We start from the raw sequence: 21,603 nt of genomic DNA, 5'->3' as shown, positions 1-21,603 counted from the left end.
GGTACAATCTTTATAGCCATGATGGATTGTACCTAAACGGAAGAGGGTCTGCATTGCTGGGGGGCAGGATGGCTAGAAGTTTGGAGTTGACACAGAATATATGGTGTCTTTTGAAATAAACTCAAAAAATAAATTGCACATGAGGGATACTAAAACATATAATTTTGAAAAGACCAATTTCAATAAGATAAGGGCAGCTTTACAACATATTGACTGGCATCATAAACCCTGTAGTGATAAAAACACTGAGGAAAATGGAAAAAGTGGGGAAGTAAACCAAGCAATTAAATGAATAAAAAAAGGCTTTTAAAGCATTTAAATCAGACAAAGAAATGTGTTGGTTAACGAGGACCAGGAAAAAGCAGATACTTTAAATAATTTGTCCTCGGTTTATATTGAGGAACCTATGACAATGCAAATGACTACTGCAAAAAAATTGTGATTGGATGACTCAGTACAAAGTGCTGCAGCAGCTAATGAAAGTAAATGTCAACTCCGAGGCCTCATGGTATTCACCCACGTGTACTGAGTCTGGAAAAAAGTGAACCTCTGTTTTTAATCTTCCAGGATTCTTTTCTTTCAGGAATTGTACCAGAGGATTGGAGGAAGGCAGGATGTGGTTCCTATTTTCAAAAAGGGTTCAAACTCTGCCTGGAAACTATAGCCCTGTGAGCTTAACTTCTGTGGCTGGGAAAGTATTTCAAAGGTTATTAAGCGATAATATCCAGGAATTCATTGGAAAAACAGTGTTGGCTAAAATCAGCATGGTTTTATGAAACATAGGTCATGTCAAACTAATTTAATTGCATTCTACGAAGAAGTAAGTAGAAGTGTAGATCAGGGTGTTGCAGTGGATGTAATCTACTTGCATTTTGCCACGGCGTTAGTATTCAAACTGAAAGAAATTGGTCTAGATGCAAATTCTTGTTCTTGGGTTGAATATTGGCTTAGTGATGGAGTACAGAGAGTTGTCATAAATGGTATATCTTCAAGCTGGACAAAAGTTGTAAGTTGTTCCTCATGGTTATGATCTGGGACCAACCGACCTTGCAATAGGCATTGAATGTCATGTTTCTGGGTTTGCAGATAAACTCTATAAAGTAATACAATGTGAGCAGGATTATTGCTTTGCTGCAGAGGGATCTAGATAGACTGGGGGACTGGGCACATAAATGGCAGATGTAATGTAGATAAATGCAAAGTATTTTATTTTAAGGAATGCACAAGTAACTTACACCCTAAAATGGTAGTGAATTAGAGATAACAAATGAGAAGGATTTGGGATTTTTTATAGACCACAAACTAGGCAACAATGTGCAATGTCAGTCAGCAGTTGCTAAGGCCAGTAAGGTATTGTCATGTATAAGAAGGGGCATCAATTTTCTTTTTTTCATAAATTAATATTCAGATTTTGGGGTGTCGTCTTATAATCAGGGTCATCTTAAAATCAAGCAAATACAGTAAATAGTTTAGAAAAACGGCACCTCAGAGGGGGTATGATGGCATTATATAAATATATTCGGGGCCAATACAAAATATTGTGTGGCTATCTAGTCATAAACAGGACTATGCATAGGACATGTGGTCACGCTTTTAGCCTGGAAGAAAGGAGGTTTAGTCTAAGGCAAAGGAAAGGGTTTTTTACAGTTAGGACAATAATGATGTTGAATTCTTTGCCTGCAGAGGTAGTTTTATCAGACCCTGTACAGACATTTAAACAACAATTAGATGAATACTTGTAGAAACATAATATTCAGGTATAAAATTTTTTAAATTATGGGGAAACTGCTTCTTGATCCAAGGAGAGATCTGACTACCTCCCTGGGGTCTGGGAAGAATATTTTCCTTAGTTTGTGCAAAATAGGAAGAGCCGCAACTTTTTTTGGGAAAGGCTGAACTTGATGGACACGTCTTTTTTTCTTTTTCAGCCTATCTAACTATGTAGCTATGTATGATTTAGCTATGGAATCCGTCTGTATGGCTGCTAGGGCCTCTGCCCTGTCAGTGGTCTCTAAAAGAGCTGTATGGATAGCAGACTCAGGTTCCAAGCACCATTTGTGTGTTATGCCATTCTCTGGGAGAGATTTGTTCAGGAAAGAACTAGAAGTTCTATTGGAAAAAACCTGCTGGTGGCAAGCGTTTTTGCCCAAATGTAAACATCGGCCTCGTTTTAGTCCTAACCCATTTAAGTCATCCATTTAAGGATTCCAGACTCCAGTCCCCATTTTGAGATAGACCTTATGGTTCCAGCTTTTGGCCTTTCCGAGGAAGAGGCAGATCAGGTGTGGATTCCTGTGCCTTCGGGTCAAAGAGGAATCCACCATAGAGTTTCTTTTCTGGCTACTCTTGACCTTCAAGATGCCTGTCTAAATCTTCCCATCAGACAAGAGTCCGAAAAGCTTCTTCGGGTAGCCATCCCTTCCACAAAAGGGATTCTTCCGTTTTCAGGCCCTTCCTTTTGGTCTCGCTTCTGCACCAAGAATTTTCACCAAACTGCTGTCAGGAGTTGTTGCTTTTCTGAGGAAGGAAGGAATCAAAGTGGTCCCTTATTTAGACTGACTTTTGGCAGCAAGCTAATCAGATCTTATAACTCAGCAGATTCACTGGACTGTTTGCCTACTTAAGGATTTGGGATGGATTATCAATTTTTGAAAAGCCTGTTTGCTTCCCACCAGAACAGGATCGATCCCGTGAAGGAAATTGGACAACCTGTCACAAGATCTTCCTGCCGGGAGACAAGGTTCAAAATATCACCAGCCTAACCTGCTTGATCCTATCCAGGCATCTCTCTAGTCTGAGGCTCCTCATGCGTCCTCTGGGAATGATGGTGTCTACAAGGCCTGCCCTGGCATGGGCTCTTCTTCATATCCGTCCTCTACAGAATTTCATCCTGGGGACATGGCATCTCTCCATTCCGGCACTCTCAAGGAAGTATGCTATTCAGCCAGTGTTCATTCTTTTCTCAGATGTTGGCTTCAAGGGGAAAGATGTTGTTCAGGGCTGGTCGGGACCGAAATTACATGGACAGTAGTTTCTACAGATGCCACTTTATCCGGGTGAGTGGCCACGCTGGAAGAAGAATACAGGCAAGGCTTTTGGCCAAACCAGGGGCGACTCCTACATACAGTGGGGCAAAAAAGTATTTAGTCAGCTACCAATTGTGCAAGTTCTCACACTTAAAAAGATGAAAGGCCTGTAATGAGACAGAATGAGACAAAGTCCATAAATCACATTGTCTGATTTTTAAAGAATTTATTTGCAAATTATGGTGGTCAATAACAAAGGTTCATATCAATACTTTGTTATATACCCTTTGTTGGCAATGACAGAGGTCAAACGTTTTCTGTAAGTCTTCACAAGGTTTTCACACACTGTTGCTGATATTTTTGACCATTCCTCCATGGAGATCTCCTCTAGACCAGTGATGTTTTGGGGCTGTCGCTGGGCAACACAGACTTTCAACTCCCTCAAAAGGTTTTCTATGGGGTTGAGATCTGGAGACTGGCTAGGCCACTCCAGGACCTTGAAATGCTTCTTACGAAGCCACTCCTTTGTTGCCCGGGCGGTATGTGTTTGGGATCATTGTCATGCTGAAAGACCCAGCCACGTTTCATCATCAATGCCCTTGCTGATGGAAGGAGGTTTTCACTCAAAATCTCACGATACATGGCCCCGTTCATTCTTTCCTTTACACGGATCTGTCGTCCTGGTCCCTTTGCAGAAAAACAGCCCCAAAGCATGATGTTTCCACCCCCATGCTTCACCGTAGGTATGGTGTTCTTTGGATGCAACTCAGCATTCTTTCTCCTCCAAACACGACGAGTTGCATTTCTACCAAAAAGTTCTACTTTGGTTTCATCTGACCATATGACATTCGCCCATTCGCCATCCTTCTGGATCATCCAAATGCTCTCTAGCAAACTTCAGACGGGCCCGGACATGTACTGGCTTAAGCAGGGGGACACGTCTGGCACTGCATGATTTGAGTCCCTGGCAGCGTAGTGTGTTACTGATGGTAGCCTTTGTTACTTTGGTCCCAGCTCTCTGCAGGTCATTCACTATGTCCCCCCGTGTGGTTCTGGGACCTTTGCTCACCGTTCTTGTGATCATTTTGACACCACGGGGTGATTTATCAGTGGTCCTGTATGTCTTCTGTTTTCGAATAATTGCTCCCACAGTTGATTTCTTCACACCAAGCTGCTTGCTTATTGCAGATTCAGTCTTCCCAGCCTGGTGCAGGTCTACAATTTTGTTTCTGGTGTCTTTCTCTTTGGTCTTGGCCATAGTGGGGTTTGGAGTGTGACTGTTTGAGGTTGTGGACAGGTGTCTTTTATACTGATAACAAGTTCAAACAGGTGCCATTAATACAGGTAATGAGTGGAAGACAGAGGAGACACTTAAAGAAGATGTTACAGGTCTATGAGAGCCAGATATCTTGCTTGTTGGTAGGTGACCAAATCCTACAATGTGATTTCCTGTATTCTTTCCCCCCATTCTGTCTCTTATAGTTGAAGTGTACCTACGGTGAAAATTACAGGCCTTTCTCATCTTTTTAAATGAGAGAACTTGCACAATTGGTGGCTGACTCAATACTTTTTTGCCCCACTGTATAAATGTGCTGGAGCTTCAAGCAGTCTGGAAAGTGCTTCTTTTTCGGCAGTCCAGATTACGAGGGAAGTAGTGAGGATTCTGTCAGACAATCGCACAGTGGTGGCTTTCCTGAACAGGAAGGCACAAGGAGTCTCCAATTGGGAGATTGGGAAATTGGCCAAGTTCAATCTCTCATGTTTCGGCTGTGTTCATTCATGGGTGGATTTCCTCAGCAGAATGTCAGTTCTTCAAGGAAAATGGAGCCTAAACGATTCGACATTCCTGCAGATCACAAGAAACTGGGGAACTCTGGATATCGACCTCGTGGCTACAGCAACCAACAGAAAATGGACTCTGTTTTATTCCCTGTCATCAGCTGGCCACCCCATAGCTCTGGATGCCTTTTCTCAGACTTGGGACTTCAAGCTGGGTTACATCTTTACCTCTCTTCCTCTCATCACCAGGGTTCGCAGGAAGACCAAGAGAGAGAGATGCCGGGTGATCTTGATAGCTCCCGACTGGGCCAAAAGGATTTAGTACCCAGAGTTCATCAGTCTGTTCGTAGAGTGCCCAAAGAAGTTTGAGATCAAGCCGGACCTGCTCCACCAGAACCCCGCTTACTTCAAATTGTCAACGTTGCTCCTGAGATGGAGAAATTGATCCAAGCTGGTCTCCGAAGGGGTGGCCGATATCCTGATGAAGGGCCGGAAGCAGGTGACCAGTTTCTGGTATGATCCGGAAGTCCTTCTGCCCCAGGTGTTCTAGCAGACAGCTCCATTGGAATAATGTCTCTATCAGTAACATCTTAGATTTTTCCAAGCAGGTTTTCCTAAAGGTCTGTCTCCAGCCACCTTGAAGGTTTATGTGGCAGCTCTTGGCTCTCTATCGAATGGCTAGCTGTGCATCCTTGGGGGTCTCGTTTTATGAAAGCTATCTCTAGAGTTCTTTGATTCAGGAGGCCTCTGGGACCTGAATTTAGTTCTAGGTAGCCTGGCTTCCCTTCCATTCGAGCCCATCAAAGACATCCCGGTCACCTGGATGCTTTGACCAGCTAGAAGAATGGCCGAGATACAGTCTCTTGAATCCTTGTCTTCAATTTTTGGAGGATAGGGTAGTTCTCTATAGCTAGATGGTTTATCTCGGGTATTAGTGAAGCATACAGAGCTACTGGTAATGAACCTTGTGACGGCCCCGGGTTAATCGGTACCATCTGTAATAGTTATTGTTTGTGATACCTGCATTTCCCAGTATATGTTGTAATTATGGTGTGTGCTTTTGTTCCCCTTGTTTGCTACCCTGTCCAGGTGCCACATGTCCTGCCCCCTCCCCCCTTACACAGACTACAGTAGAGACCCCCCACTGGGCTGAGTGGTAATACTCAGTCATACGCAAAGGAGGGCAGGATGTAATTCCCTTGTGTCTATTGGACGCAATTCCCTTGTGTGTCTATTGGACGTAACGCAATCCCTTGTACTGTTTAAATACCCCTGTGTTCCCAAATAGAGTTCCTGTTTTACCTCACTTACCTCAGTCCTGTCTTGTTATTGAGGTAAGCCTTGGTGTTGCCCTTATTAGGGCGGTAGGGTGCTGTATTGCTATACTTCGGTATACTACAGTACGGCCGAGGTTCCTGAAGAGCTGTGTTCTCGGCTATGATCGCGTATTTTGTCCTTTTCAGGACGATAGCCACCCTGTGTAGCTCAGTTTTAGCTAGCCACAGTGAAGGGGTTAATCTCTGGTGCCCCGGTGGCCATGGGGCAAAGGAAGCAACGTTTGCCGGGAGTACCCAGTCAGGGTACAGGTCGGTCCTGTCACAAACCTCCCTCTGGCCTCAAGGCTCATTCTACTCTGGCAGTTGCGACATCTTGGGCTGAAAAAGTTCCAATCGAGCACATTTGCAAAGCTGCTGTTTGAAAAAGTGTTCATATCTTCATTAAACATTATCGTCTGCAGCCTGCCGGTCTAGGTGATGTCTTGGGGTCCATTGTTTCATTCCCTCCCTAATGTCTTTTTAAATCTCCTACGCTACCAGGAATGACAGGGGAAACGTTAAATCTTTACCTGAGAATTTCTTTTCCTTGTCACTTCCCGGTAGCTATTTTTTGTCCTCCCTAATTAAGGCTTATTTTTGTTCCATATTTTGGTCTTTTGTATACACTGAAGGAAAGGGGGAGGTTCTGAGGGTTTTATTCTTTCCTGCCCTATTTGGATAGGCGGAGCCATCTCCTAGGCTACTTGGAAGTGACAAGGAAAATAAATTCATGTTTTTAATTTATTCACCATTGGTACTATGTACTAATAATTCTGCATGGAATGTTTAGAGCTACCTCCAATAAGTGCTGGAGATGTAGGCAAGAGCTGGGAACCATGTCTCACATATGGTGGAGCTGTGATAAGCCTAGTTTTGAAGGAAGAAACTGAGAAACTATTTAAGACCCCTTTTGCATTGAAATGGACTCTGACCTTGCAGTCCTTTTTATTATACATAGCCATTAAAAAATAAACCAAATCTAAAATGTGTAGCAGCAGTTAAAATCTGTATGGCACGTAACTGGAAGGCGTAAGAACACCCCCCCCCCCAACCTGGCCACATATTTTAAACCAAATTACTAATATAAAATTGAGATTTTTTTTAGAATAAGTGAAGACATCAGGAAATATGTTGAAAGCTGGCCTCCTTGGATCAACTTTGAGTCTAACAAAAAAAACCCAAAACATTAAGGTAGTGGGATTTTTTCTTTCCTTGGCTGCACCTTGCCTCTTCTCCCTAGGGAGCCCGTATAGCCCATTAAGTCTGGGGTTATGATTGATGCACCGTGACAATAAGCATGAATGTTGAATGGATCCCCACTTGGCATTAAATAAGCATACATGAAATTACTGTATGACTTTATCTCAGAATTTATAAAGGAAGTCATCAAAAATATATATTACCTGTGGATGCAAGGAATCTATGAATGTATGAATTTTTACATTTGATATCTAGATTGTATAATTTTGAGATTTATTCTTACGATGGGAATTTTCTATTTAAAAGAATAAGAGTAAAATGTTTTAAAATAAAAAATGTGTATATTCTGTATACCGTATATTCTGGCGTATAAGATGACCCCCAACTTTTCCAGTTCAAATATAGAGTTTGGACTATACTCGCCGTATAAGACTACCCCTCTACCCAGCGTACAACAACCAGCCAATCACGGCAAGCGATGTACCTTACCGGTGATTGGCTGGTTGTTATACAGACATATACATACATACACTGCCCTTACACACACACACACACACTATATCTACACATACTAACATACGCCTGTCAATACATACACATTTATACACTGCCCTCACCACACACCCCTGCCTTTACACACACACACACACACACACACACACACACACACACACGTATATAAACATACACACACACACATATGTATGTGTATATATATATATATATACACACATGTATATACTGTATATATACACACATGTATGTGTGTGTGTATATATATATATATATATATATCAGCTTACAAACACACTGACCATCTCACACCAACATACATGCACTGCACTCACACCCCTTTCTCCCCATCTCTTACCTTTCTCATCTTCTATCTTCTTTCTTCCATCCAGTTGTGGGTGCGCGAGGTCTGTCATGTCAGACCTCTGTTTACTGCTCCCTCATCACTACGCACCGGGACATGACGTCATCACCGCGCTCGGCATCAATAGCCGGCACGTAGTGATTAGGGAGCAGGGAAGCCGAGGTCTGAAGTGCCAGACCTCGAGCTCCCTAATGTTGGTTTAGTTAGAGGGAGGTCGTGATCTACCCAACCAGCCCTGCTGATCAGGGCAGCTTCTCCACTCGCCCCTCCCCTAGAGATTTGTGGCTTCGTGGGACTCTCCGGCTGGGTAAGTATTCGGTACTCGGTTAGTACCCGGCATATAAGACGACCCCCGACTTTTAAGAAGATTTTCTGGGGTTAAAAAGTCGTCTTATACGCTGGAATATACGGTACCTATTTATTAAATATACCTGCTAAAAGCTTGAAGGAATAATTGGAACTGGTTAATAACTTTTAAGGAGTCTATCAATCAAACATTGCTGCAAGCCTGATGTTTGCCAAAGAGCATCTTCACACTACACAGCACTACCTGGAAAATGTTTTGTGGACCAAACTAAGGTAGAATCGTTTGGGAAGAACATGCAGCACTACATATGGTGTGAAAAGGGCACCACATACCTACAAGATATTCTAGTGGTGACATATGTTGCAGGGAGCATCATGTTTTAGGGCTGCTTTGCTTTCTGGACTGCTTGTCATGGTGGAAGGAGACAATTCCCAAGTTTATCAAGGTATCCTACAGGATAATGTCAGGATGGCTGACCTCCAGCTGAAGCTCAGTAAAAGTTTGTATGATGTAGCAGGACAATTACCCTAAACAACAAAGTAAATCTACTTCAGAATGGTTTTAAAAAAAGAATATCCACCTTTTGGAGTAGCCCAGTCAGAGCCATTCATGCAAGACATCCATAGAATATGGCTGAGCTTAAACAGCTCTGTATGAAAAGTTGTGCAGTTCTGGTGTCCATCTACCAGAAGCACTTGTTTGAGGTTATTGTTGCCAAAGGCTTTTTGACTAGTTATTAAATCCAAAGGTTCACCTACTTTTTTTTTCCCACCAAATCTGTGAATGTTTGTTTGGTGTGTTAAAGACATGACAGATAAAAAAATTGTGCTTTAAGAAAACAGGTTAATTCCAAAGGGTTCATTTAGTTCACTGTATGTGTATACAAAATATAATAGTCATGTATTGCACTCATGTCATGTTTGTATGTGTTTCACCATAGGGATCCATGGATAATCTGTTCATCTGGAATGATATGAACGAACCATCAGTTTTTAATGGTCCTGAAGTAACAATGCATAAAGATGCTGTTCACTGGAGAGGCTGGGAACACAGGGATGTGCATAACCTGTATGGGTTCTATGTGGTGAGTAAACCCACTCCATTCTTATTCCAACAGACAACTGTAAGAACCTCATTGTTTATCATTCCATACTAGACATGTTCTCTTTCCATTTTCACATAGTAATGCAAACAGTTGTATTGCAGTTTGGGGGGGGATTCAAGACATTTGGGGCGTTCTATGAGTCAGGAAAACCTGGTCTGTTCTTCCTGACCCATATGCTACCTCATATGTATGACGTGTTTTTCTTTTTTTTTTTTTCTCTTTATTCTGTTTACTATTTCATGAGCGATGAAGGTAGATTGAACAAATGGTAGAAAACATATGTTAGTCCAGTAAAACTGTATTACCACATGAAAAATGCTCCCTTTATACATCCAGCCCACTGGGCCAACACTGCTATTGTTAACAGTAATGAAAGGGTGTAATTTATATGATTAAGTGCATACGCTAACTACTCAAATGTAGCAGCTAGTTTATCTTCTGTAGCTTTTTAACTTTGGAATTCCACAGGAATAACTTTTCTTATGCTCCCTAATAGCAAAGAGCTACAGCTGAGGGCCTAATCCAGCGCTCTGGGGGTAAGGAGCGACCCTTCGTATTGACCAGAGCATTCTTTGCAGGTTCACAACGCTATGGTAAGAACAGTATATCCAGGGAATTTGATGGCCTAATGAGAAGAAACTATTTAATCAGATAACTAGCTCACTTTTTTCATTTTTTTTCGCCTTAGGTGCTGTGTGGACTGGTGACAATGCTGCGGAGTGGGATCACCTGAAAATATCCATCCCTATGTGCTTAAGCCTGGCTCTGGTTGGCATTTCATTCTGTGGAGGTTTGTGTGCCCTAAGTATTTGGGATGTCACATGAGATGGAGAATTTTTTCTTTGTTGTCTGGCCAAGTATGAAAAATCTGCAGTTCCAGTCAGACATGTCTCCTGACCTTGAGTTGTTTGTCCTCCCAACTATCTCCTCAGTCAGCAGAGTTAACATAGTGATTTAGGCTGAAAAACGTCCATAAGAAGGCAAAAAACACCCAATTTTGCCACTTGGGTCATTCCATTTTTTTTTTTTTGGTCCCCTATCAAGAGGCTCCAAAATTTTCTATCATTTTGTATGATTGTTTTTTTCTAAAAAAAGAAAAAAATATCCAGACCCTTTTGGAAGGCATCCATTGTGTTTGATACCACCACAACCTCTTGGCAGTGAATTCCATACTTTTATTGCCCTTACTGTAAAGAATCCCTTCCTTGGTTTATGAAATCTTTGCTCTTCCAGTCTCAGAAGATGGCTTCTAGTTCGTTGTACATTTCTGTTAGTAAACAGATCCATGGAGGCCTCTTTATATTGTCCATGCGCATATTTATATAATGTTATGATATCCCCTCTAAGATGCAACTTTTTGAGTGTCCATTACTAAGATCTTTTCAAAGACCAGTGCCCAGAATTGCACCGTATATTCAAGGTGAGATTTTACCATTGACCTGTACGGAGGCAAAATGATCTCCTCCTGTGAATCAATACCCTGTTTTAGGGCTGCAACAACTAAGCCATAATGAAAATCGTTGCCAACGAAATTTCATCATCGATTAGTCGAATCTATGTTATCGAATATAAGATTAAGGTTTTCAGAGCAAGTGCTCAACCTCAAATAGAAATCTGACTATAACACTAAGATCAAGATCCCCCAACAACACTGCAGGGGATCTGGATCTTCCTCTTTGGCAGCTGGTGAACGTCTGTGCGATGCGCGCAGACATCCTTTGCCCTCCACTTCTGCCAGGGCTTCTATGATGAAGCACCGGCGTGACATTGACCTTCCGGTGCTCCACCATGGAAGTCCCGGCCAACAGCAACAGAGGTTGTCTGCGCGCAACGTTCGCCGGCTGCCAGAAAGGAGGATCCTCTGCAGGGTACCTGGATCCTCCTAGGTGGCACCGGTGGGCCTCTGTGCGATGTGCCCACACAACCTCTGCTACTGCCCTCCACTTCCGCTGGGGTTTCTATGATGGAGCACAGACGTCACATGGCCTTCTGGTGGTCACCGGACGTTCACAGGCTGCCCCCACTAGACACCAGGGAGTATGGAGCATGGGGGTAAGAATGGGAGGTAGGGGGGCATGGTGGCATGTCAGGGGGTGGATGTGGCATATTACATAGTTACAAAGGCTGAAAAAAAGACAAGCGTTAAAGTTTAGCCTTCCCATATCTGTTAATTGCTGTTGATCCAAAAGAAGGCAAAACAAAACCTAGTTTGTGGCTCTTTCCACTCAATATTATGTGTTTGCGAGTATTCATCCAGTTGCTGTTTAAATATCTGTACAGACTCTGATAAAAAATACCTCTGCAGACAGAATTCCACATCTTTATTGTCCTTGCTGTAAAAAAAAAAAAAAATTCCCTTTGCCTTAGACTAAATCTCCTTTCTTCCAGCGCTGCAAGGGTACCTGGATCCTCCTGTCTGGTAACCTCTGCTGCTGCCGGCACATACACCGGTGTCTATCACCGAGTGCCGGCGAGCAGCAGCGGACGATGTCTACGCACATGCCTTCCCTGGCTGCCAGAGAGGAGAATTCATCTCAGCGCTGCAGGGAATTATCTTCTCTGGCAGCCGACGAACGTCCGCTCGCTGGACACAGACAACCCCCGCTGTTGCTTGTATTTCCAACGCAGCACCAGCGGAACCAACACTGGCCTCCACACGCTGCCCCCACCAGACGCCAGGGAGTCGGAAGCACTGGTAAGTGGCATAAGGCTTTTCTCCTCCAGGAATGCCTTTTATCCCCCTGTATGCCACTCTGTCCCATGATATGCCACTCTGGGATATAGGGGGATAAAAGGTATTTCTGGTGGCAAAGCTGGTCATTCTGCCCCATGTGCTATTTTGGGTATCTTTGAAGCCGGCCAATGCAATTTACCCCATCAAACCATATATTTATAAAAACTAGACACCTCAAGGTATTTTAAATGCTGTCATCAGCAAACATGGCTCTCATTGGAACATGGGAGATTAGTAATAAACAAGTACTCTGCTTAATACCTTGGTCCAGTTTGGTTCCAGTTACAACCACTTTTCGCATTCTATTTTTATAGCCAATTTTCAATCCAAGTACGTACACTTGTCCCTAAGCTTGTTTCTGACAATTTGTACAGTAACCTCTTTGTGGAACTGTATCTAAGTCCAAATAGATCACATCTACTGGCACTCCTGGATCTATATTTTACTGACTTCATGGAATAGTAGGTTGGTTTGACAAGACTAGTTTGACTAAAAATATTAAGTGAGTATTTTTCTTCAAAGGGACAGTCTAATGTACGTGGCACTGCCTGCAAAGATTAATGCACACCTGCAAAGATTAATGCACATTAAAGTGAATACATTAATAGGTATTCTTCTAAGAACAGTACAACAATAAAGCAATTACCTGACACAGAAGACATAGCCCTTCTTCCTCTATCATAGTCTGGCTGCGTGCAGCATTCACCCCTCGCAGGATTTAAATTGCAGTGTTTTCTACACATGTGCATTGGGGCTCTGTAAAGGACAAATGCATATAGGAGCATTTGCAAAAAGAAAAAAATGGAAATTAACCAGATGGATTTAGGGATATATGATGGCTGGGGGGATCCATTTAATAGGTTTGTTTTTTTTTTTTTTAGTAGCTAAAAGACACCCTATGGCATTCCCCTATCCCTGTTGGTTTTGGTAACCTTGTATGCAGCCCTGGTTGGTTTCTTAGGGGACCAGTTAACTACTTGGTGCTGGAGACAGGATCCTTGGACGACTACAGCATTACAGCTTTGGGCCAGCTGGCTGCTTGAGTCCTGTTTCCACTCTAGAATGATGTGGACACAGTGGCAGGTGGACCAGCCTTTTTATGCATGCCTCCTTCCAGGGCTTGCCCACTGACTCTATTGTCCAGCTATACACAGAATGTCTTTAGTCTTCTTACTCATCGGATAACTCAAGTTAGTCTACGTCTAGTCAGAGCATACAGGAGTTGTGAAGCTACATTGTTTGACCCCGTCAGGAAACTTTTTGGTCTGCTTGTTCTAAAATGACAGGCAACTACAAACGTAAGGATTGATTGACAGCTGATATACAGACCATCTTAAAACTTCTATTTTCTCCATGAAGGCTTCATCCCCTTAATATTCCATCTATAGGGACTTCGTGCACCCATGAGTCCTTGGAGATACACTAATCAGCCATAACATTATGACCACCTACCTAAAATTGTGTAGGTCCCACTTTTGCCGCCAAAATAGCCCTGACCTGTCAAGGCATGGACTCCACTAGAGGTGTGCTGTAGTATCTTGCACTAAAACAAGTTCTGTAAGTTGTGCGGTGGGGCCTCCATGAATTGGACTTGTTTGTTCAGCATATCCCACAGATGCTCAATTGGATTGAGATCTGGGGCATTTGGAGGCATACAACACCTTGAACTCACAATTCCTGAACCATTTTCCCAATGAAAGAGGCCAATTCATTTAGTGAATACTCTGTCCATGAAAGGATGTACATGGTCTGCAACAATACTTAGGTAGGTGGTACGTGTCAAAGTAACATCCACATGAATGGCAGGACACAATGAACATTGCCCAAAGCATCACACTGCCTCTGCCGGCTTACCTTCTTCCTATAGTGCTTCCTGGAGCCATGTGTTTTCCAGATAAGCGACACAAACACCCAGCCATCCATGTGATGTAACAGAAAGTGTGATTTATCAGGCCAGCCTTTACCATTGCTCCATGCTCCAGTTCGGTAGTGGACATGGGTCAACACAGGCACCTTGACTGGGACTGTTTCATGACTTTATCTTTAAATTGAAAAACAAAATTTAAAGATGGAGAGGAACCAATGTAAGAAATTATGACCCTCTTACAGAGTTATTCTTTTAGGGAATGCGTGACGAATAAAGCACAAATACAAGTGTATAGAAAAAAGTATATTGATATTGAATTAGGTCACTGTTACAGGTTGTAAAACATACGACACAAGACACGTGTTAATACAAATCAAAAGGGATACTTAAACACATTCTTGGGAAACCTCTCTCAGCTCACAGGCTTCTCCCAGATGCCATCTTGCACAGCTTCGTTCTGAGTCTCCTGCCCCAGAACACGTCCGTTTGCTGCGCTCTTTTCTTAGACTCTCTATTTCAGCCCCTAGTCATTCCAGAATTCCTTGGAAAACCCAGGAAGTGGTTCACCCGACCCTCTTTCCAGAGATTTCCTGTATGACCCAGTTATGGAGGAGATGGTCTATGCGAAAATACACACAGCTACGTTAGAATACATCTCCTGCTTCAGCTGTCTGACCTCCTGGAGGGTATCCCGCCTCTGTTGGACCCTTTGTTCCAAACCCTTTGTAGTGAATTACTATGCAAATGACCTTACATTGTAAAACCAGATCAGGAACCCGAATCTTCCCAAAAACATTATGTATAAAATGTAATATCAACCTTTACAGGTATCCTTCATTTCTTACACCAAGAGCTATACTATACAGCAGGCAATACGCTGCCTGAACATATGCCTACAGAGCAATATTTGTTTAGACTACAAGCCTAACAAGTTTTAGTAACTTGGTGGCAACATTAAACATTCTGCCAGCGAAGACCCTTCTATATCGACACTAATCAAGACATTTTGAAAACCGACCTTCACTATATCGCTTCAAAGAGCCAGAACTCTGGATTGGTAAGCCTCTGATTAACGACAACGTAAAAACATTTTTAGGTGTGAATTTTCTGTTGCACACTTTAGTTCCTCCATGCAAAACTTGTCAAACCATGTCCTTGTTTTGTGCACAAGGGAACAATCATGCTGGTACATTAATGGACTTTTCCCAAACTGTTGCCGCAATGTTGGAAGCATACAATATCAAAAATGTATTTGTATACTGTAGCATTCACATTTCCCTTCACTTTGAAGGTCTTTGCCTAAACACTGAAAAACAACCCTAATTTCCCTCCTCCATTAAACATTACAGTAGGCATTCTCCATCGGTAGCATTATCCTGGCATCCGACAAACCCACATTCCTCAGTCCTGCTCCAGATTCCAGAGGTGTTTTTTTTTGTTTGTTTTTTTTTACACTATTCCAGCTGATGCTTGGCATTGTATATAGTCATCTTCAACATGAGTGCAGCTGTTTGGCTATGGAAACTCATTTCATGAAGCTTTTGCATAGTTCCTGTGCTGATGCTTCCAAAGGAAGGACAAAACTCAGCAGCTGATGTTACAGAAAGAATGAATAAATTCATATGTCATATCCTCTGCACGGTTGCAACTGTATATCATCTGTCAATCATCTAAAATGCAATGTTTCTATCATGCTTGAGCAATTTCACTCTGGTCTGGTCAGTCTCATCATGTGTATGGAAGATGCCTCAATCTTTCAGCAGAATCCAAGGTAATCCTTGTGCTTACAATGCCACAATCCAATCCTTCCCAGTGAGAACTTGGCCACTAAAGGCAAGTTAAACTGGTGGTTTGCACTGGTGAGTAGACCTTAAGTTCCTTTTACTTCAGGTCACCAGATTAGCGGTCACAGTATGTCCACCTTTGTGGTGATCCCTCCTCCTTTGTCAGGCCATCCTTGTGATTACATTAACCAGCTTCCACATTCACTTGGTCTAGCCGCAGTTCCAGGTATAGTGGGTTAAAATAACAGATCTATGCATAGCTCTTCCTGTCATACCAGTTAATAGTCAGCTTGTTGGGGCTGGAGCTGTTTTGTTTTTTCCCCCCTCTTCATGATTTCCACAGTTACCAAGGGAACTTTATTATAATATGCTCGTTCCAAAACTATTGGGAGTTGCATGTCCTTTTAGGAGATAGGAGGTGAAAGGCAATGTAGGTGCCTTAAACTATTTTGTTACTTATCTTCTAAAAGCTATTCTTTTGTTCTTAAATTTAACACAAATTTCCCCTAAAGCTCAGTCCAGAGACCAATCTAGTTCTCGGATCATCCACATTTATTCTTGATCCCTTCATGGGGATACCTCTGGTATGTCTGCTTGCAGTAACTTTGGTTGAGAGAGGTGTGTGTATGTGTATAAATGTGTGTATATACTGTATATAACCCATTTGTTATGCCAGAAACACAGGCCCAAGAGGCAATTATTTAGCACTAGTATTAGTCAGGTTTCCCATTCATGCTGTATTTTATAAAACATGCCAATTTTTCCCACTTAGTTTTCGCTTCCTTGCTCAAGTTTTCTTATTATCCTTCATCTGTTTCTTCCTATTACTTTGTGCAGTAAACAAATTGTAACATATACCATTTGCTATGCAGCTGATGTTGGGGGATTTTTCAAAAACCCAGAACCTGAATTACTTGTTCGTTGGTATCAAGCTGGAGCTTATCAGCCTTTCTTCCGTGCTCATGCTCACCTGGACACTCCTAGACGAGAGCCATGGCTTCATGGAGAGGAAAATCTGGAACTGATACGTGAGGCCCTCCAGCAGCGTTATGCTTTGCTCCCGTTCTGGTATACGCTGTTCTACAGAGCACTGCGTGAAGGAGAGCCAGTCATGAGGTGAGAGTCCGAAGGAAAAAATCAGTTGGTTAATAGGGGAGTATATGTTTAGTGGAGGACAATAAGGAAATAATTGATTGGGAAAGATTAAGCAGTTCTATATTGTGTACATATGTAATGGTGATAATTTTATCTGTGTTTGGAATGCAGTGTGTGCCGTGGGAGCTTTTGTAATTTACTGTTCTAGTAATACTCAGTTTCTCCCCAGAAGAAGGGAAATAACATAAGGACATGTAATTGATTAGATATACCGATTGTCACCTTCAGCAGCAAATTTTGGCTTCACTTAATTAAACTAAGCATCGTGCCAGTAATGATCATATATGCCGTTAAACTATACTGTGATCCATATTCCGTCTTTTTAGGCCTCTGTGGGTTGAATTTCCATCCGATGTTTCTACGTTTGCTATGGATGATCAGTACATGCTAGGTGAGTAAAAATCTTTTTTTTTTTTTTTTTCTTTTTCTTCTTTGTTATGTGCTTTGAATTTTGAGAAAACCAGTGTGTCTGCTTAACTCTTACATGAACAAGTTTTTTTCACAACCTGAAGGCTGGAGTTTTTTTGTTCAGCCATGGCTCCTCGTTTAACGCTTAGAGTCCCCACATAAATTCTACACTTTTTTTTTTTTTGCATGGACGGTATTTTATGAAAAATAACATGTAAAAGAACATGTAAAATTTACATAACACACACATCAATATGATTTCTCTACAATCGAATTGGGCAAGTGTGAAGAAAAACAATGAGCAAACAATTCAATGGTTATCAATTGAAAAGAACTTGGGGATAATTTTAGACAATTGTTGGTGTTAAAGGTGTGAGTTGCATCTGTGCAGCCCACCTGTGCCAGGCGAGAAGAAAAAGAGGTGGCAAGAGAAGAAGCAAAGCTGTGGGGAAAGACGACACATACCCTATTTCCCCATGTATAAGACTTACCTTTGTGGTCTACAAACTGGGGGTTAATTTAGGGGCAGTTATGGTTGAAGGGGTCTTTAGGGTTTATTTAGGGGCAGTTAATGGATGGGAGTGATGAGGATGGCCCAAAATTACACATGGGGAAATAAGTTTTTTGGGCTGCCGCCCAAATATAAATATAAATACTGTATTGGCTCGGATATAGGCTGCCCCCGTATATAGGCTGCACCCTAAAAGTTTGGTGCTTTTTTAAAGAAAAAGTTTTTTTCTTTAAAAAAGCACCAAAAAAACATGCTGCCACTCTGTCCCCCCCACGAGATATGCTGCCACTGTCCTCCCTCCCCGAGATATGCTACCGCTGTCCTCCTCCCCCTCTGAGATATGCTGCCACTGTCCTCCTCTGCCCCCGCCCCCCCGGCACCGGAAGTTGTATACGCGTATTGCGTAGATGTCCCCCGATGGCCCCGCAAGACACCCGGGATTCTGCTCCGGTAAGTCGGGGGGGTGGGCAGAGGTAAAACTCTTAGCTTAGACACCTCCCGTGCTGGCACCCCCCCCCCGTGGGAAGTGCTGACAGGGGAGGCTGTCTGAGCGTATTGGGGAGTAGGATGCAGGTCCCCTGCACCGCTGCGGGGGATCTGTATCCTAACCCCGCTGCCTGCCCGGCGCCCGGGACTGCATGTCCCGGGCGTCGGGCGCTAGACCCCGAATATAGGCCGCACCCCCACTTTAAAGACTTAAAGTGGGGGAGGAAAGTGCGGCCTATATTCGAGCCAATACGGTATATATATTAGAAGCAGCAAAAACCAATGATGGTTATGGCTGTGTTGAGTTTTTTTTTTTTTTTTTTACAGCCATTTGATATACACTCACTGGCCACTTTATTAGGTACACCTTGCTAGTACCGGACTGGACCCCTTTTTGCCCTCAGAACTGCCTTCATTCTTCTTGGCATAGTTTCTACGAGGTGCTGGAAACATTCTTTAGAGATTTTGGCTCATATGGTTATGATGGCATTGCGCAGTTGTTATAGATTTGTAGGCTGCATATCCAACGAGTCTCCCGATCCACCACATCCCAAAGGATGACATCTGGTGACTGTGGAGTACAGTGAATTCATTGTCATGAAAAGAAACCAGTTTGAGATTGTGAGCTTTGTGACATGATGCGCTATCCTGCTGGAAGTAGCCACTGTGGTCATAAAGGGATGGACATGCAACAATACTCAGGTAGGCTGTCACGTTTAAATTATGCTCAGTTGCTACTGAGTGGCCCAAAGTGTGCCAAGAAAATGTCCCCCGCACCATTACACCACCACTAGCAGCCTGAACCATTGATACAAGGCAGGATGGATCCACACTCCTATGTTTAATAAACTGTGCGGTTTGCAATCTTTCTTGCCTGTTGCTGACAGGAGTGGCACCCGGTGTGGTCTTCTGCTGCTGTAGCCCATCTGCTTTATGGTTCGACGTGTTTTACGTTGTGACGAGTGGTTATTTGGTTACTGTTGCCTTTTTGTCATCTCGAGCCAGTCTGCCCATTCTCCTCTGACCTCTGACATAAACAAGGCATTTTTATCCACACAACTGCCGCTCACTGGATAGTTTTCCTTTTTCGGACCATTCTCTGTAAACCCTAGAGATGGTTGTGTGTGAAAATCCCAGTAGATTAGCAGTTTCTGAAATACTCAGACCAGCCAGACTGGCACCAACAACCATGCCACGTTCAAAGTCAATTAAATTCCCTTACTTCCCCAAGTCTACATGCTTAACTGCATTGAGATGCTGCCATGTGATTGATTATCTATTTGTGCTAATCAATTTAACAGGTGTACCTAATAAAGTGGCAAGTGAGTGTATAGTTGTGCTGATGCTATTTTAAATTGTAAGTAGCAGTTAAACTAGTGAGAGTTGGTGTGTGAGACAGTTGGTGACAGGAATAGCGTTGAGGCTCATCTACCATACTGCAACTGTCAATAGTATGGTGCAGAAAACTTACTGGGGTTGGAGAAGCTGTAGTGTGTCATTATTGGTATACACTTAATAATCTGATGCACTCCCTGTATTATTTTAAGATTGTTTTTTTTCAATAAAAAAATGAATTTAGGCAAAAACAAAGTTTATGTACAACACAAAGCAAGAAGTAGATGTTTATCAATGATAAAATTTATGGAATTGGACTGTGTACATGCAGTTTGTTCTTGAAATTGTTCTCTTGGGTAGTTTAACCCTTTCCATACCACAATTTAATTTTTTTATTTTCTTTTTAAGTTTTCCCTTTGTTGGGAAGGAGAAGTTTCTTATATATGTGATTTAGCAAACGGTGCTCTATAGTCTTGCATTGCTAGTCTCAATGTGCGTGATCAGCCAGCAGGTGGATCCGACATTGCCGAGTCTCTTGTTCTCTTCCAGTACCTTCCATGAGTCACCAGTGATGCCTACCAGAGCATCAGCCATTTGGGCAGAAGCCCTTGATGCTTTGGGGTGCTTGGGTGGTACTCCCCAAAGTCAGACTAGCGCCTCTGAAATGGTCAAAGCCTACTGTAAAGCGTCTTGGTACCTTTATCCGGGTACATCGTCAAAATTCTTGGGACCAGAAAGCTGTTATCTGGCCAGGCCTCTAATTGTCAAATCCAACAGAACAGCTATTGTAGCTCAAATTGTTGAAATGCTCTGAAAAATAGCCCTCGTCTTATATAGAGGTCTGACTACAAGACTAAGATCCAGATCCCCTGCAGCGCTGCACTGGACCTGGATCCTCCTCTCTGGCAGCCTCTGCGGCTGCCGGACCTTCCTCGGGGGGGGGGGCTGGGCTCTATGAGCGGCCAGCACCGACCGGCAGCAGCTGAGCTTGTCTGGCAGCCAGTGAACGTCTGCGTGATGTGCGTAGAGAGAAGAATCCCCCCCCCGCAGCACTGCAGGGGACCTGGATCCTCCTGTCTGGCGTGCAGACAACCTCCACTGCTACTCGACACTTTTGCCGGGGCTTCTATGAAGGAGCAACTGCGTGACCTTACGGCGCTCAGTCATGGCAGCCCCACTTGACACCGGGGAGTTTGGAGCACGGGGGACAAGACTAGGGATGCATCGGTAAGCCGGGGGGGGCATATAGGGGGATAAAAGGCATATCAAGAGGGGCACAGTGGCATATCTGGGGCAGAGTGGCATATAGGGGGGCATAAGGCATATCCTGGAGCAGAATGCTAAATAGGGGGGTGTAAGGCAAATCTGGGGGGGGCATTTTCCTCAATCAGTTTTGATTAAATATGAAAAAATGTTAGCAAATATTAATTCACATGTAAACTGTTTTTCCTATAGGGTAGTCTTATATTCAGACTTTTTCTTTTTTTCTAAATGAACAAAAGAACGGGGACCACTGAACAATGGAAAAAGTTGGCCTGGTCTGATAAATCACGTTTTCTTTTACATCATGTGGATGGCCAGGTTCATGTGCGTCGCTTACTTAGAGAATACATGGCACCAGGATGCACCCATGGAGGCCCCACCTCGCTACTTACAAGATTGAAAGGATCTGCTGCTAAGGTCTTGATGCCACAGCACACCTTCAGAGGTCTG

At 43.0% G+C, this 21,603-nt stretch overlaps 1 protein-coding gene across 2 annotated transcripts in view; it reads left to right on the top strand.

The window, feature by feature from the left end:
• Positions 1 to 21,603, top strand: part of GANAB (glucosidase II alpha subunit) — a 121,104-nt gene that overhangs the window by 82,531 nt on the left and 16,970 nt on the right. For both annotated transcript variants that reach the window (XM_053448796.1, XM_053448795.1), the window contains 5 exons: positions 9,446 to 9,589; positions 10,107 to 10,203; positions 10,299 to 10,400; positions 16,868 to 17,111; positions 17,477 to 17,541. In XM_053448796.1, coding sequence (XP_053304771.1) covers positions 9,446 to 9,589; positions 10,107 to 10,203; positions 10,299 to 10,400; positions 16,868 to 17,111; positions 17,477 to 17,541 — 652 coding nt within the window. The remainder of the gene's footprint in view (positions 1 to 9,445; positions 9,590 to 10,106; positions 10,204 to 10,298; positions 10,401 to 16,867; positions 17,112 to 17,476; positions 17,542 to 21,603) is intronic.

This window comes from Spea bombifrons, chromosome 10, assembly GCF_027358695.1.
Source record: "Spea bombifrons isolate aSpeBom1 chromosome 10, aSpeBom1.2.pri, whole genome shotgun sequence".
Taxonomy (NCBI): domain Eukaryota; kingdom Metazoa; phylum Chordata; class Amphibia; order Anura; family Pelobatidae; genus Spea; species Spea bombifrons.
The sequence above is the reverse complement of the archived record's forward strand: the minus strand, read 5'-3'. Positions and strand labels throughout refer to the sequence as shown.